The 14,685-nt window shown below is 48.2% G+C and overlaps 1 protein-coding gene across 2 annotated transcripts in view; it reads left to right on the forward strand.

Moving 5' to 3' along the window:
* Positions 1-4,534: 4,534 nt before the first annotated feature.
* Positions 4,535-14,685, forward strand: part of TNIK (TRAF2 and NCK interacting kinase) — a 77,263-nt gene continuing 67,112 nt past the window's right edge. For both annotated transcript variants that reach the window (XM_086468216.1, XM_086468217.1), the window contains exons 1-2: positions 4,535-4,564; positions 9,350-9,475. In XM_086468216.1, coding sequence (XP_086324342.1) covers positions 4,550-4,564; positions 9,350-9,475 — 141 coding nt within the window. In that variant the 5' untranslated portion in view covers positions 4,535-4,549. The remainder of the gene's footprint in view (positions 4,565-9,349; positions 9,476-14,685) is intronic.

Here is a 14,685-nt window from a genome sequence, read left to right on the forward strand (position 1 = left end):
AATCCATGCTTGTGCAAGCAAAATTTTAAAAAGCAACAATCAATCATCTTAAAACATGACTTGACTTTTGGGCCAGGATATGCAGTTTCTGTGTACAAAGGCTGGTATGGAGGCCAGGCTTTATTTATTTAGTAAATATAATGCCCAAATGAAGCAATTTATGTTTAAAGGCATTTACCAATGTTCCCATTGTGCGCTGGCCCATTACGCTTTATGGAGTGTGAGGACCACAACCTTTCAAGAAAAAAATTATGGTGCCTGCTTCATTTGCAAAAATTAGTCTTAATGCTTTACATTATCAAGTTAGTGATAGTTGATATAACATTTTGAGAGTAATTAGGAGCATGAATTTATGCTCAGATGGATGTTTAATTAAAAACTGTGGCAGCTTTGAAGTTCACACTTGAGTAATCTTGAGGCTGAAATGTGGGTTTATACCCAAGTGAACCTTGACAGCAGATCTGGGGAGGGGAAAAATGGTTTAGTAGCTCCAATTTCCTCCTGTTTGTTTTATGCCATCGCAGCCATCACGGTGTCTGTAACAGTGCCGAGTTTATGAAGATGAAAGCAGATCGAGCAGTTCAGCCGGGACGTCATGTAGCTGCATGCAAAACCTGCTTCAGGTTGGAGGATGTTTGTGTATTTGAGACCTCTGGGAGCCATACCCCAGGTGATGCTGGCAGTGGTCCTTCCAACCTTGTGGTGCTTACTGTGAACAGCCAACCTGGGACAATCAAAGTGCTTCCTGGAGATCTCTTCTCCTTCCTCCCCTTGAACTTCTGGGGGGTTCAGTCGCAGCCCTGTGTGAGCAGGGAGGGAGAGGTGGGTAAACCTGTGCTTATGTCCACCGTAAAGGCAGTGCCATGCAGGAGTTTGAGCCCTGTGGCAGGATGGAGCTGATGGTGGGATGTCGTGGCAGCTTGGGCTTTGGGAGGATGCCGGTCCTCTTGCATGTGTCACTCTTACGTACCAGCAGCTAGAAGGAGCTCACCCACCACCGGCAAGCGGAAAAATCCCGAACAACGCCAGGAGACAAAGAAGGCGAGAAGACAAAACATTACAGATGGCTGGAGAGCAGATCAGCTCCTTTTCCGCAGGCAGACAGGCGGCCAAGGGCTGTTGGCATAGATTATTAAGCAGGCAGGAGGCGAGGAGGACGTGGGGAGCAAGGGTGGCTGCAATGATTGCTGCTCCCCTCTGGCTTCCTTTGCTGCTGTCGCCAAAAATGGTGGTGGTGGTGTGATCTGAAGGTTCAGAAGTGACTGCCTTACCCTGGAAGGGTCCCATCCTCCTGAAGGCTTTGCCTCTGGGCGGCTGCACCCTCTCCAGCATCCCCGGGGTGAGCTCCCAAGCATGGGGGCACCAAAAAGGAGGAATTTTGAAAAAAGCAGAGAATTTCTGTTGAACTTCAGTGAAGGCACCTGCAGTCTTACTTGTTTTGACCCACATCTTTGCTGCTGGGGGACTGGAGGTGACCCCAGGAGCAGGAGTTGGGCTTGGTTGCTGTGTGGTTTTGTAGTGGAGGCCTCTGCTCTCGCGTTGGTTTAAAGGAAAAAGCCAACAAGTTTTGATGTGTGGAGGACACACAGGAGGTAAAAGCATATTGCAACAGGGGCTTTCTGGTGCTTTTCTTTGTCTTGCTACCTCGATCCCCATTTGTAGCCTCTTAACAGCAGTGCAAGGTTCACACTGGAGAATTTAGCATTCGCCACTCATTAGTTAACAATTTCAGCTTGCCTTGGCCTTGGCAGAAATGGCTCCACTTCCCGGTCCAGCTGGACACTTTCGGAAGGCTGCAGGGGCGTGGGTGCTTCTGGTCTTGCGTCCAACCTTTGGGCACAGGCGCTTGCTTCTGCACGGCCGATGTGCAGGAGGTGGTGGTGGCTAATGCCATCGGAAGGGCTTGTGGCCGCTGTGACACCTTTTAATGTCTACATGTCAGATGCTAATTTTATTCCTGTATTGCACCTATCACTTTTCAGTTCTCACTGTCTTTCTCCAGCCTGTCTGTATCTGTATTGCAAAACCTAGAATGCCTGCAGTAGGGTGAAAATCAACTGGTTTTTCTAAACCATATATGATGGTTTCACTGCAAGTATCAATGCTGAGCACTGGGTATGTTGAATTAAAAGGGACAGTTAACTGGTGAGGAAATGCCCGGGTTCCCTGGATGAAGGTGAAAATCTGCTGGGATGAAGCTCAACAATCCGTCGCTGCGAATAAACTCTATGAAAAGCAAGTCTCTGTTCTAAAATTCCAAAACTAAATACTTACTGGTTCTGCTTCACCTGATTTTTGCATAATTGTGTCCCTCATGGCTTACATTAACGTATGTTTCAAAGCAGTTTATTTTGTTTTAGTAAATGTTTACACGATATTAAGTTCTTACCTTCATCTCTAAATATTTGGGAGCTGCACAAGGTGGTGGCAGATCCCTGGGAGAAAGATTACGTGGGCACGTAGGGCTGCTTCTTCTCCCCTTGGCCAGTACCAGAGGTCAGCAGCAGCACTCCACCGCAGCAAGGCTGGGGCATTTCCTTAAAATACAAAGTGACATGGTGATACGTCAGACGAAGGCGGGTATGAGTAGCAAATACATGGCTTGAAATGCCCCAACTTACTTCCCCATCTTCCTGCTCCATTTCATGGAAGATGCAGCGTGCTGTGGTTGGGTCCGAGCGCATCCCTTGCTGGTGCTCTGTTGGCTTTAATTAAAGAGTTGGTACATGTGGGGACTTCCTGGCCAAGGAAACAAGGATGAATTTAGGAAGGGGAGGATTTGTTTTTGTGGATCATGCTGTCTAAATAGATGGTGTCTAGCGACATGGCCCTCCTTCTCAACGGCGGCATCCAGGGGATGCTTCAGCCGCAGCCCGGTGCTGCTGGGCTGCGCTTTGTTTTGTTATTTTTTTTACGTTGCATATTTTAAAATAAAGCTCTTGTTCCGTTGTTAGAACACGCGGTTGCTCAGGACATATAAATTGTGTTAATAAATGAGCAGGGAGCCCTGGTGGGTGAATTGGCTTCCTGGTGAGGTCATAAATTTGGAGAGGATGATGCCACCTTGCTCCACAGCCAACACGTGGGTTTTCTCTCCGGTGCCGTGCCTGGAAACACAAAGGGCCGGAGAGAGGTCCTCGTGTCTGGTAATTTGGGGTTCTGGCTGGAGGCAAGATGCTGTGAGAGACCATCTCCAGCTTGCAGGAGGGCTGGTGAACTTGGGCGCAAACCCCAGCTCATCAGCAAGCACACTGGGGAGGGGGGGTCAGAGGAGCCTGCAATTTAGGAAAAGCTCCTATTTTTCCCTCTTTCTGCCATGCTGCAGCTTGGCCCCTCTCAACCTGTGCTCCTCGTTGGGTCCTTGGTGCGTTAATTATCAGGGCTGCAGGGCAGGAGCTGCCGTTCCCTGTGTGTCCTCCACGCCGTATCTCGTGTGGTGGGACCTTGGGCTGCTCCTGTAGTAAGGAGTGACTGGGAAATAGGGATGCTTCCCTTTGCCTCCCCGCTCTCCCCCCAGGATCGGCATGTGCTGCTTTTCCTGGAGAAGTATCTTTCCCTCTGACTCTGCCCAGTTTGTAAGCAGAGCATGTGCCCTCACATGGAGGAGAGAGGGGAATTATCTGATATGAGCAATTTTGGTACAATGTTGGGTGATCCAGGAAAGGCTGGGAACTGGCTTGCTTGATTGTGTTGGTTTTAAGACCCCATCAACAGTTTGGACTCTTTGATAGTTCTCCCCATCGTTTCCAGGCGTTTTTCCATTAGGATTAATGCAGTCGAGCACGATGCAACAAGCGGTTCATTGCAGTGATTTGTTAATTTTTCAGTTGCTGAAAACCGAGGAGGTTGGATGTGTCAAGGGGCTTCTGTTTCTGCGCTGGCTCTCGAGCATCTCCTCTAGATGCACGCTCCTCGCTTGTGCCAGCGCTGAAGAGGGGGTCGCTTCCATAGCCGAGAAGCAAATCTGGTTTTAAAAACCTCTCTAGGCTGCTGACCGAGGCTTTTGCACGATAAATAAATTAGCAGACAGTGTATAATGGTGCCCGGCAGGCTCGGAGTGCCTGGGGTGTCCCCAGGTCTGTGAGAGCTGGTGCTTGGGCACGAGGGGACCAAAGTCAGTGCCACGTGGGTACCCGAGCCAGCACATTGCCATCATCACCGCTCCAGCAGACCATTTCCAGCCGAGTCATGCTCTCTGCTCAGGAGAGGCCCCGAGCTGTTGGGTTTTTGGTTTTATTTTGCATGGCTGAGCATTAAAGGATATTTCCAGCACTTATTTGCCAGGAAAATACAGCACCGAAGGCCCTTTACTAATTAATTGTAATGGCAGGAGGAAGGGGAGGGAATTGCTTTCCCATCATGGCTGCTGTGAAGATGCTCTTGAAAAGGAAAAAAAAAAAAAGCGTGGATGCTGCCAGGATGAGGAGATTGTTTAAGGATATTGTTCACTGCGAGGAAAACATTGCCACCAAGCAAAACAAACAAACTTCTCCCTTTTCTTTTGCAGGGTCGTCATGTTAAAACAGGCCAGCTTGCTGCTATTAAGGTTATGGACGTCACCGGGGTAATGTATCCTCCTCCTCCTGCATCCTTAAAATACAGATAAGAGGGGAAAGGGGACCGGGTGTGATAACGTGTGGGGGTTGGTGGAAGGTTTGTGCTCCTGGGAAGCAAATCCCCTTTGCCTTAACGTGAAATGTGCCATTAAGAGGTTTTGGTTTTAATAAATGTGTGAGAGAAAAATAAATCTGGAAGAGTTTTGGAGATAAAGTAATTTTATGCTGAAACAAAGCAGCATCCAGTTCCAGCAGTGACTCTTTTCAATGCGTTAATAAAATTTGAAGAAAATTGCAGCAGCAGGATCGTGTATTTGTAACACATTTCAGTTTCTCCACATCCATGTTTTTCACCGGAAAGCTTTAGTTCACCAAAGCTACGTGCAGGTATTGTTATGAATAACTTTATTAAGCAAGTTAAATTGCTCCTGTGCATCCTACTGATAAAGAGGAAAAAATGTGCCACCCTGATCTCAGAAACGTGCCTCTTTTGAAACTTGTATCAGACTAAGAGAACCAAGAATTGCAAGTTATTAAATGAATAATGGGATTTAGAGGAAAGAATTGTTTCACCATTTCCCAGTGGCCACAAAAGAAAAAATGAGTGGAATTGCTATGATCCCTAAAAACTTAAACAGATGCGTTTGGGAGAGTGACATGAAAGTGCTTTTTCTTGAATAAATTTTTTTTTTTTTAAGTGGAGTATTATACCTCCCAAGGTTCCTGCCTACATAAACAATGCCGGATTTGTGAGTAAGAATGTGTGTTGTTGTGTTTTGTCTTTTTTTTTTTTTAACTGGAATAACACGTTTCAAAATTTAGGACTCGATCCCAGTCTACCCACCTTATATTTTGAATTAATGCTTTTAATCAGCTTTCAGGAGTTCAGCACATAGAGAATTGACTTGCTGTGAAAGCAATCAGCTGGCCTCAGGAGTATGTTTTGAAATACCTTAGATGTTGTGGTGTGGTGTTAATATCTACAGGACCTTCATCCGAGTTCTTTTTTGTGCTAACAGGTGAAATGATGCGTGGAAATAAGTCTGTAAATGTGACTTTCCGTTGGCTTGCAATATCTACAAGTGCTGTTTATCTAGTTCTTGTGGGAAGCAGGCTCTAAGGGAGTGGGCAGACCCACCAAACGTAATGCCATGGCATAAATAGCGGTGAGATTCCCATGGGGTCAAGTCTGAGGTTACCATAATTTAAGCTGAAAAATCAGAATATTACTTTGAGGCCAAACAGGGGCTTAAATTTGAGTCCATCTTTAGTTTGGTAATTTTAAAGTATCATCACTTCCAAGCAAAGATGTTGGAGAAAAGTAGCCCAAATCTGATCGTGCCCAATAACTAATATTTTCAGCCACGTCTTTAAGTCAATGTCCCTGATCTAAACCTTTACCTTCCAAAGTGGGGTCTCAGGTAGGGTCTCTGACTGTCCGAGGTAGTAAATCACATACTTGGCATGGGATGTGTTATTTGGATATTTAATTATCTTCCTCTTAAGTTGCTTTCAGTCATATTAAAACACATCAGTTATTTTTCTTTTAATATATAATGCACAAATTTTTGAAATCAGTCTTCTAAAAAAATCCCCTAACTGAACTTCTGCTCACTTCTACTTCTCCCTCCCCCACTGAATAACCCGTGTGGTGGCTTCTCAGCCTTGAGTGACCCCAATATTGCATGAGTGGTGAAGTAGCCATCTAGCAGGGAGTAGCAGGATCAGCTGAGGTGCCGAGGTAAGACCTCTGTGTCCTCTGAAGGGGTGCCACTGACCCTTAGTCACCAACAGGAGGCTGCTTGAGGAGCAGGACCAGGCTCAGGCAGGATGGGCGATGACCACAGTGAAGACAGAGCAAACCTGTGGTGCGGTAGGGGACTGACTGTGCTTCATAACTGTTGATGCTGAAGTCAGATCTAGAGCCGTGTCTTCCAGCCACCACAGGAATGATCCCAGCAGTCACCTCTGCAGTAATTTCTAAAGCTGGCCTGTGAATCGTGCCTACAACCATGTTTGGCACCTGGTCCAGGCTCAGAGCAAAGGCCGCTGGTGAAAACCCAAACATGTTCACTCGGGTCCTTCACCACCTCCTGGCACGCACTGATTTCAATGCTGCTGCTGCTGCTCTTGTTTTATCCAGATGTTTCACCCCCCCTGTTTTTCCAGGATGTCCCTGATGACAACATGTCTTTCAGAAGCCTACAGAGAACAGAACTAGTGTGATCATCCCAACCATAGCTATCTGCAGTTTCATGGAGGATGTTTTTGGAGTGTAAAGCCCCCACGTTTTAAGTGAGCTCCCAGCCAGTGTCTCATGCCAACCATGTGTCTTGCACTAAACCCCCAAAGGCTCCTGATGATGATGCTTTGTTTAACTCATCTGTGTTCTTGCTAATTATCTGTAGTGAAGATTGCAGCATGGAGGCCCCAAACTTGATCAGTCTGGGCAGCCACTATCTCTGAATTAAGAATTCGGATTAATTTTCCAGGGGCTGGTCATGCTGTATGCTGCATTGACCTACTTCCAGTGATTGATGTAACAGGATTGATTGATGGAGGCAAAGCGTGGCAGCAAAACCTAGTTTGTGGGTTTTGTGAGTTTTGGGGTTGGAGTAATTAGAGCAGCTCACTATGATAATTCTTTTTTCCTTCCTCACTGGATTTGCTGGTGGTGATTGCTGGCAGTAGTCCTACTTGGAGCAGGAGGTTGGAGACCCCTGAGCCTTTCCATGCAGACATGTCCTCAGGTGCCATCCACAGGTCTGATGTTTTGGGGAGGTCTTTTCCCCCATTTTGAATACCTCAACCTAAAGAGGGACTCGAGATAAAACCTTAGGCCAAGTGTCTCTGTGGTTTATCTCCATTTTTCCTAGAGAGCCAGGCGTGAGGTAGGGCACAACTGAAGAGCTGGCTGGTGGTACTCAGGGAGCTGGTGGGGTTTTGCACTGACTTCTCCCAGCACTGTTGAGCATCCAGATGTTTTTTTGTTGTTGTTGCAAAATGCTTTGATTAAAAAAAAAAAAAAATTTAAAAAACATATCTCTGGGGCCTGATAAACTGTTACATTGCCTGGTTTCCTGGGCAAATGAAAACAAGCAAATTTGTGTTGACTGCTTGAAGGAAAGAGGTGATAAAGGTCTTCCAGAATAGTCCCCAGGCTTTCCTTGTAATGTTTGAGCCTGTTCCTCATCCTTTTTCGTGCTTAGGCTCTCCACATTCTTACCAAAGATAAAACTGGAGGTTGTTTATACAAGCTCCACCTAGCTGCTGCTTTTATTTGTTCCTCCTATCCTCGTCTTCACTGTTCTTCCCTGAATTGTCTCCGAAAGACTACAGTCATTAAGTCACTTTGGTGTGGTAGTTTGGGAAGAAAGCCGTGTTTCTGTCCATGTTGCGTGACACCTGGTCAGGGAGCATTGTTCTTCAAGAAGGGCTGCTCATGCAGCTTCAGTCTTCACCGGGGTGTCTTGTCCTTTGCCCATTTGTAAAACCGAGGTCAGGATGAAGCAGGGGAGGGACACAAGGGTAATAAAGATGAATAAAGAGCAGCCCTTCTGGTCCTTTTATAATAATGCTCATTGACATCAAGGCACTAACTGCTGCTCCGCAGCCTGTGGGATTACAGCGGGCTGGAATTCGGTCAGCTTAAAATAAAACCAGGGCACGCTTGATGGTCGTGGAAGCAAAGAGGTAGGACATCAAAACAGGCATTGGTGCAGTTCCCCTGCCTTGGCTGCTTCACCTATTGTTGCTTTGCAGACGGGACAGAGAGGGGCTATGACAGCCCTTGGGAATGGTGCTTGTCATCAGGACCAAGTCAGTCTGGCAGAGGGTTTGAGGACAGGCAATGTCTGCCTGCTCCCTGCGTGGTGTCACCGCACCACCACTAACTTGTGGTGTCTTCCAACATCTGGTGCTGCTTCTGCCTTCTGGAGATGGGCAGGAGCCGGGTGTCGGATGGCCGGGCTGCACAGTGCGGGAGCACTTCTGCCATGCAATGCTTTCTAGAAAACCACCTTCTTGGGCCTTTGGGTCCAGGAGGGTGTGCTGATGCGTTACTGGGGTAACACAAGTGTGGCTGAGCTTCAGAGCAACGCGAGACTGGTGTAAATTATGATAGGAATTAGGAATTAGTTCAAAAAGATGGAGGAATTTGTAAGCTGCTGAAGACACGTAGTTTGGCTGTGGTGCCAAAGTCCGGCACTGGTGCAGCTCTGGATGGAGAGCATGTCTCCATGCAAGGGCTCGGTTCCTGGCCAGGCCTTGCTTTGCCTGGCCAGCTGCTCCTGGTGGGTGCTTACGCTTGCTCCGGAGCTTCCCAGGGCTCTCTGCTCCCACTCGTGCTGCAGGGTTTGAAGCAGCACGCAGAGATGGTGGGTCATTAACCCATGTGAGAAGGACTGCTGCCCAGCTTAAATTCTGCCAGCACTTTTGGGATCCTGTTCTGGAGGAGATGCCATGGCCTAAACCATTTGGAAACGACCTGAAGATCTGTCCACTTCAGGGTTCAGAAATGCAACAGGGAATGTGGCAAAGCATGTGTTTTCTCCTTAGCTTTTTGCTCAAGGGCCCACGTTTAGCCCGTTAGTCTCCAGTCTAGACCTCAGGCTCCCGTGGCTCTGCTGCAAAAATTGGCCATAAAAAATGGTGGAAAATGGTGCAAGAAGGCTTAGGCGAGGTCGGTCAGAGATGGGGTGCTTGGAAGTTCACCCACGTACAAAGAGAACTGGGAGCCTGTGAAGTGCAGTCTCTTAGTGCCTCTGGTTTTGTTTCTTTTCACTTCATCCCAGGATGAAGAGGAAGAGATCAAACAAGAAATTAACATGCTGAAGAAGTATTCTCACCACCGAAATATTGCTACATATTATGGTGCTTTTATTAAAAAGAACCCACCAGGAATGGATGATCAGCTCTGGGTAAGTTGCTTTCTTGTCTTTAAAATAACTGGGTTTTGACATGAATTATTTACTCCATGTTGTCCTTTTACCACAACCTGTATTGCACAAAAAGCCTTATTTTGCATCCATCTTCTTCAAAATTATGGCTTTGAAAAGGCTCTTCCTCTGCTGCAAAATGCATCTCCATTTTGCCATAGTATCTTTGCAGGCTGATGATAAAACGGTTTCTATTCTGAATTGTCATTAACAACATCTTTGTTACAATATTCAACTGCAAATTATTCTGTCCTATGAAAATAAATGCATCAAAAAAAGGAGGGAGCTGGGAGTGTTGCTGGGAAGATGGAGGCTGGGGGTGGGGGATGCCGGGCACACATGATTCCTGCCAGCTCTTGGCGTTGCTTCTCATGCTTTGTGTTTCATGGAGCCAGTGCAGGCAAATGAAGAGGAGGGGGATGGCAAAGGGAGGTCAGGAAGGTCTGTGGCTGTTCAGCCATTTTGGTGAAGATGCCTCACGATGCTGAAGGGCTGCAAGCCCTCCATAAATCCTTGCCTGCCGCCTCCCGCTGTTTCTCTTGTCAGTGGCTTCTCGGTTATTAATTCGGCGTTCCCAGACCACGGAGGATAGAGTTTAAATCCGCCGTCGATCTCCAGGGACAGACGGAATGCCGGAGCCCACCACCTCGCTGGCAGCCGGTGCTTGCGGGGGCCGGGCAGGGCGGCAGGCGCCGCAGGTTGAGGCTCCGGGCGCTGCCTGAAGGGGGGTGAAACATTAATTAAAGTTCTTGTGTTGTATTCTGAGCTCAGCTGTGCTGATCTGAGACTGCGGAGCAACAGCCTGCAGCGCCCGTGGGCAGCTGACCGGCAGTTTGAGACCCTGCTTTCATTAGGACAGTGTTGAAGGGAAGGCTACCTTTGAGTTACCTTAACTATACCGACCTGGATGTTGTCCTGTAGTCTAAATAGCATTTATTTCCTCATAGTCTTGTAAATCCAGTCATTTCTGGGTTATCCACGACTGGTTTCCAAAGTTTTTCTGTGCCTGGATAAGATTGCAAGAGCCTAATTTTTCAGGGGTAACAAATATCCATGGTGCATCTGGGAGGCCATGGAGATGCTGAAAAGCAGCAGAACGCTCTTTCCTTTAGTTTATGTATAATCTAGTCTTTAATTTAGCAAAAGGTTCAGTGGCTTCGGCAATTTGCCTCTGCATCCACATGCCAGAGCATGGCCGTGGGAGATGGGGGGGCTTTGGAGGACATTCCTCCATGTCACCTGGGACAAAAGTGGAGCTGATGGGCTTCTGTGCTGCTTTGTTACCTGACACTTTCTGGTACACTGAATTATTGGGAAGACTTGGGGGCTTGGACTCCAGGGGCTTTTCTTACTTGGGTGTTGGGCTTATTTTTGGTGGGAACTCTTAAAAAAACCTGTTCTTTGCAGCTGGCCTGGGATTCAGTGAGGAGAAAGCTGTCAAGCTGAGAAATGCCTTTTCGTCCTGTGAAGTTCCATTTGGCTTTAGCTGATTTGTAATCTGTTTAGAAAAAACAGTAAAGCAGAAAACCAACCCACGTTTCCTCTTGTGCTGCTGGAGTGCCTGGGGGAAAAAAGGCCCACCAACTGTGCGCCAAAGCCTTCGATAGTGAGAGAAACCCTCTCCAGAGCTGGGCTCTGCTCAGTGCCTTTATGCTGCTTGGATCTGGGGTTGCACCGTCTGACTAGGCAAGAGGGTTTGGTTTTTTTCTTTCCTCCGACTCCAGCTCTTGGCATATACAAGTGTTAATAAAATAATGGGGTTTTAAATGATTTACTCATCCAGAGCAGCCCAAACCTCCAAAAAGAGGTCAGCTGTAAACTCCTTGGATTAAGAGAGGCTCTTTCATCAGTCCCCATCATCATGAAACAGCAGAGGATGCTGTGCGTGCTGTATCACCTTCAGATGCCCAAAGCCAGGAGGAGAACCTGGCTTTTCCCTGGTGGGTCACCCAGCCATGTGAGGGGAGGTGGTGTTCATCACCCAGCTGTGCTGCTTGGCTCTTGCCCCATGGGAAAGGCAGACTAGATAATCTAAATTCCCTTCCAGACAGCTACCTTTCCTCTCAATTTTGGGGCCTTTCTCATGGACTAGTGAAAAAAAATTCTGCAAAAGATACGTTTCTTGTACTGAAGAGTGCTGGGGTGTGAAGGTTTTTTAAATCTATGCCCAGTGCAGGGGCTGGTGGAGGTATTCATGGGAAAGCCCCCAGCCGTGGAGGAGAGAAGTGCTGGTGTCGCTGTGTTAAAATAGCTGCTGTTTCAGGATCTGATTGAATTAGGACTTGCATGAACTCTATCAGTCTTTCTGCACAGATAAAGGCTTGTTTATTTTTCATTGGCCCTTTGTTGAAATAAAACTGTTTCTGATAATGCCCAAGCAATTCTTTTTATCGACATTCAGGAGGCTGATACGGAAATAAAAAACAGGGAGCTCTTTCAGTGGAGATTAAGATCTCTCGGAAACACGGCAGGCTTCTGACATGAAGTATTGTCATCGCTTCTGCCGCGGTGATGAGCAGGTCTTTCAGTGCTGCTGCTCCATTCGATAGCAGCCACTTGCCCTGAAAGACGAGTTTACTAAACAAGCGAGTTTTCCTGAAATTAAAGAGCTGCATGGAGGATATTTTAGCAGATGGCAATGGAGGTGTGCATCGCAAATCAGATACATTAGGGCAAAAAAGGAAGTAAAAGTAATAGGGACAACCTTTATGGAACATTTAAAAAGAAATTACAAAGTAGGAGGTAGGCTTGTTCCTATGTTGGATAAAGTGTTGCTTTCTGGGGGTTCTGTGGACCTTTGGGAGGGATTGTGCCTGTCTCTAACCAAGACAATGGGCTTGTGGCTGGGGGAGCCTGTGGCGCAAGGGGTCAAGGAGAGGTTGGGCTGCAGAAACTGGGGAAATGACCCAGGGGATGGTGAGGACCCAGTTAATCAGTTAACTGCTGGTTCTTGGAGTTAGACTCGTTAAATTCCCCTTGCTCATCTCAGATCTAAGGTATGGGTTATCAGGCTGCGTATGTTGTTTGAGATTATTTTGGGTTTTTTTCGGTGGTGGGAGATAAGGCATTCATTAGGAAGTGCGAACTTGATGGGGGAGGTCACCCTATCAGGAAGGACCCCAATGCATCACCCGCCCCAACGGCTGCTGGAAGCTCCATGCTCTCTGCTTCATTCCATACGTTAACACACCGTATAGATCCATAGGGTGCCACCCAGCTGCATGTTTGTCATCTGCCCTTGCCACCCACGGTGCACTGGAACCATGAATGGAGAAGCCCTGCCATGCATGGGGAGTGGGCAGGGGGGTTGCAGAAGTGGGGGCTGAGCGGTGGCGGGCGGCAGCCCAGGGCAGAGCCCACCCAGGGCAGAGCCATCCCGACGTGTGTGTGTGCAGTCCCCTGGGGCCAGCATCGATGGATGGCTGCCATGGCAACCCTGCCTGCTCCCTGAGCTGCATCTGTCACGAAACGGGGAGAAAATTGCTAATAGGCGGGGAAAAATTGCTAATAGGCAGGTTGACAAGTATGTACTTTGCGGTGAGAATGGTGGGGTGGCCTCCAGTGTGTCCTCTGCAGCAGGTAATTTGGGATAGTTTTGCGGAAGAAGGAATTTGGGTGATTTAGGGCTGGGGGGGGGGTAAGTCAGGATGGCACCGCTGCAGCCGTGCAGTGCTCAGGGCTGTCACCGCATAGTTGCAATGTGCTTTTTCACCGTGTTGAGCCATAAGGGCCCATCGAATCGCTGCGGCGTGGTACGAAGAGAGTCACACCGGGGATCTGGAGAGCGAAAATGGGGGCAGCGAGGCTCCGTTGAAAATGGAGCACAAGCCGCCGAAGCACTGGGTTGCACCTGTTCAGCTCAGAGCAGGATTGCTCTTAATCTGCTCGTAGGCACTGAAGAATATTTTTTGGGGCGGTTGCTGATACGTTGCATCACAGGAATTAAACCATTAAACTCTTGAGAGGGGATGGTTTTCAGTTGCGCTGTAATTCTCTCTAGTCCCTCCAAGCCGTGCGGTCCTGGGGAGGTGTGGGGGGAGTGGGACTGCTCCTCCAGCCCCTGACTGAGAGTCTGGGGCTAGCAGAGAGGCTTTCTGCTGCTGTCTGACTGAGCAAGCCAACGCCGTTTCATTCCCACTCCTCTTCAGAGCGATGTCAGTACTGTAAACACGGCAAGACTGCGAGCCCAGCTCTTTTCCCTGCCATCCCTAAGCCCGAAGCTTTCAGCCTGCTCAGGACCCGTGGCGGCAGCTGCCCACCGGCTCCCCAAGGGGCACGAATTGCTTGGCTGGCCTCGAAGCGCAGGGAGGAGCAGGCAGGGCGCAGCCGAGCAGGTCATCCATCTAGGAACATGTGCGAGAGCAGTTTGATGCTGCTGTCAAAGAGGGGAGAGCAGAGCGCTGGCCCCGCTGCCCCCACCCGGGCATCCCGCTGCAGCATCGCAGCCTGCTCCTGCTGGAGCACTGACACGGGCGATTAAAACCTGTACTTGTCCTACAGAGTGTTTTAGTTGCTGCTTAATACCAATTCAGTCAGTATTTCTCTTTCTGAAGCTTTTCTGCTGATCCACCAAGTGAAGGTCTCTGGGTTTGTTTTTTTTTTAATGCTTCGTCACTGGCTCCACGTGCCATGAGGTGTGTGATGAGGGACCCTTCTGCAAGAAAGCCAGGCTGTAGGGTGGAATGGGAGGCTTGGGTGGCCTCGGCATATGGGACTGCATTGCACTCAGGTTCTGTTTTCACAGAATTCCAGCAGTGTTTAGGCTGGGGGTGTTGTGTGCTTGTTTTCTGTAAAAGAGAAGTCGAATTGTTGATGGCGTGAGGAATAGGAACACAGAAGGCTCTGGCTTGCAGAATAAAGGAGTTGGATGATTGTGGGAGGTTCCTCTGGACATGGAGTGGTTCACCATCAGCCGGATTGGGGTTTCTGTACTGGGGATGCTTAGATTTGAGCCCTTCCAGGTAATGTACAGCAACAGTGGGAACAGAGGTCTTAGTGGCTATTCCCAAACTGGGGAAGGTGTTTGTTGATTTGAGAGCTGCAAAGGCTCTTTAAACAAAAAAAATCTGTGAGGCAGCAGGACACAGAGGTTTACAGCTGCTGCTTCTGAATTTGCCTTGCTTGTGAAGTTTGCTGTCACACTGATATGAAGAGCTGAGTAAATGCTAAATGAACTGTATTTAAAAATACTT

Source organism: Leptosomus discolor, chromosome 7, assembly GCF_034619465.1.
Source record: "Leptosomus discolor isolate bLepDis1 chromosome 7, bLepDis1.hap2, whole genome shotgun sequence".
Lineage (NCBI taxonomy): Eukaryota > Metazoa > Chordata > Aves > Leptosomiformes > Leptosomidae > Leptosomus > Leptosomus discolor.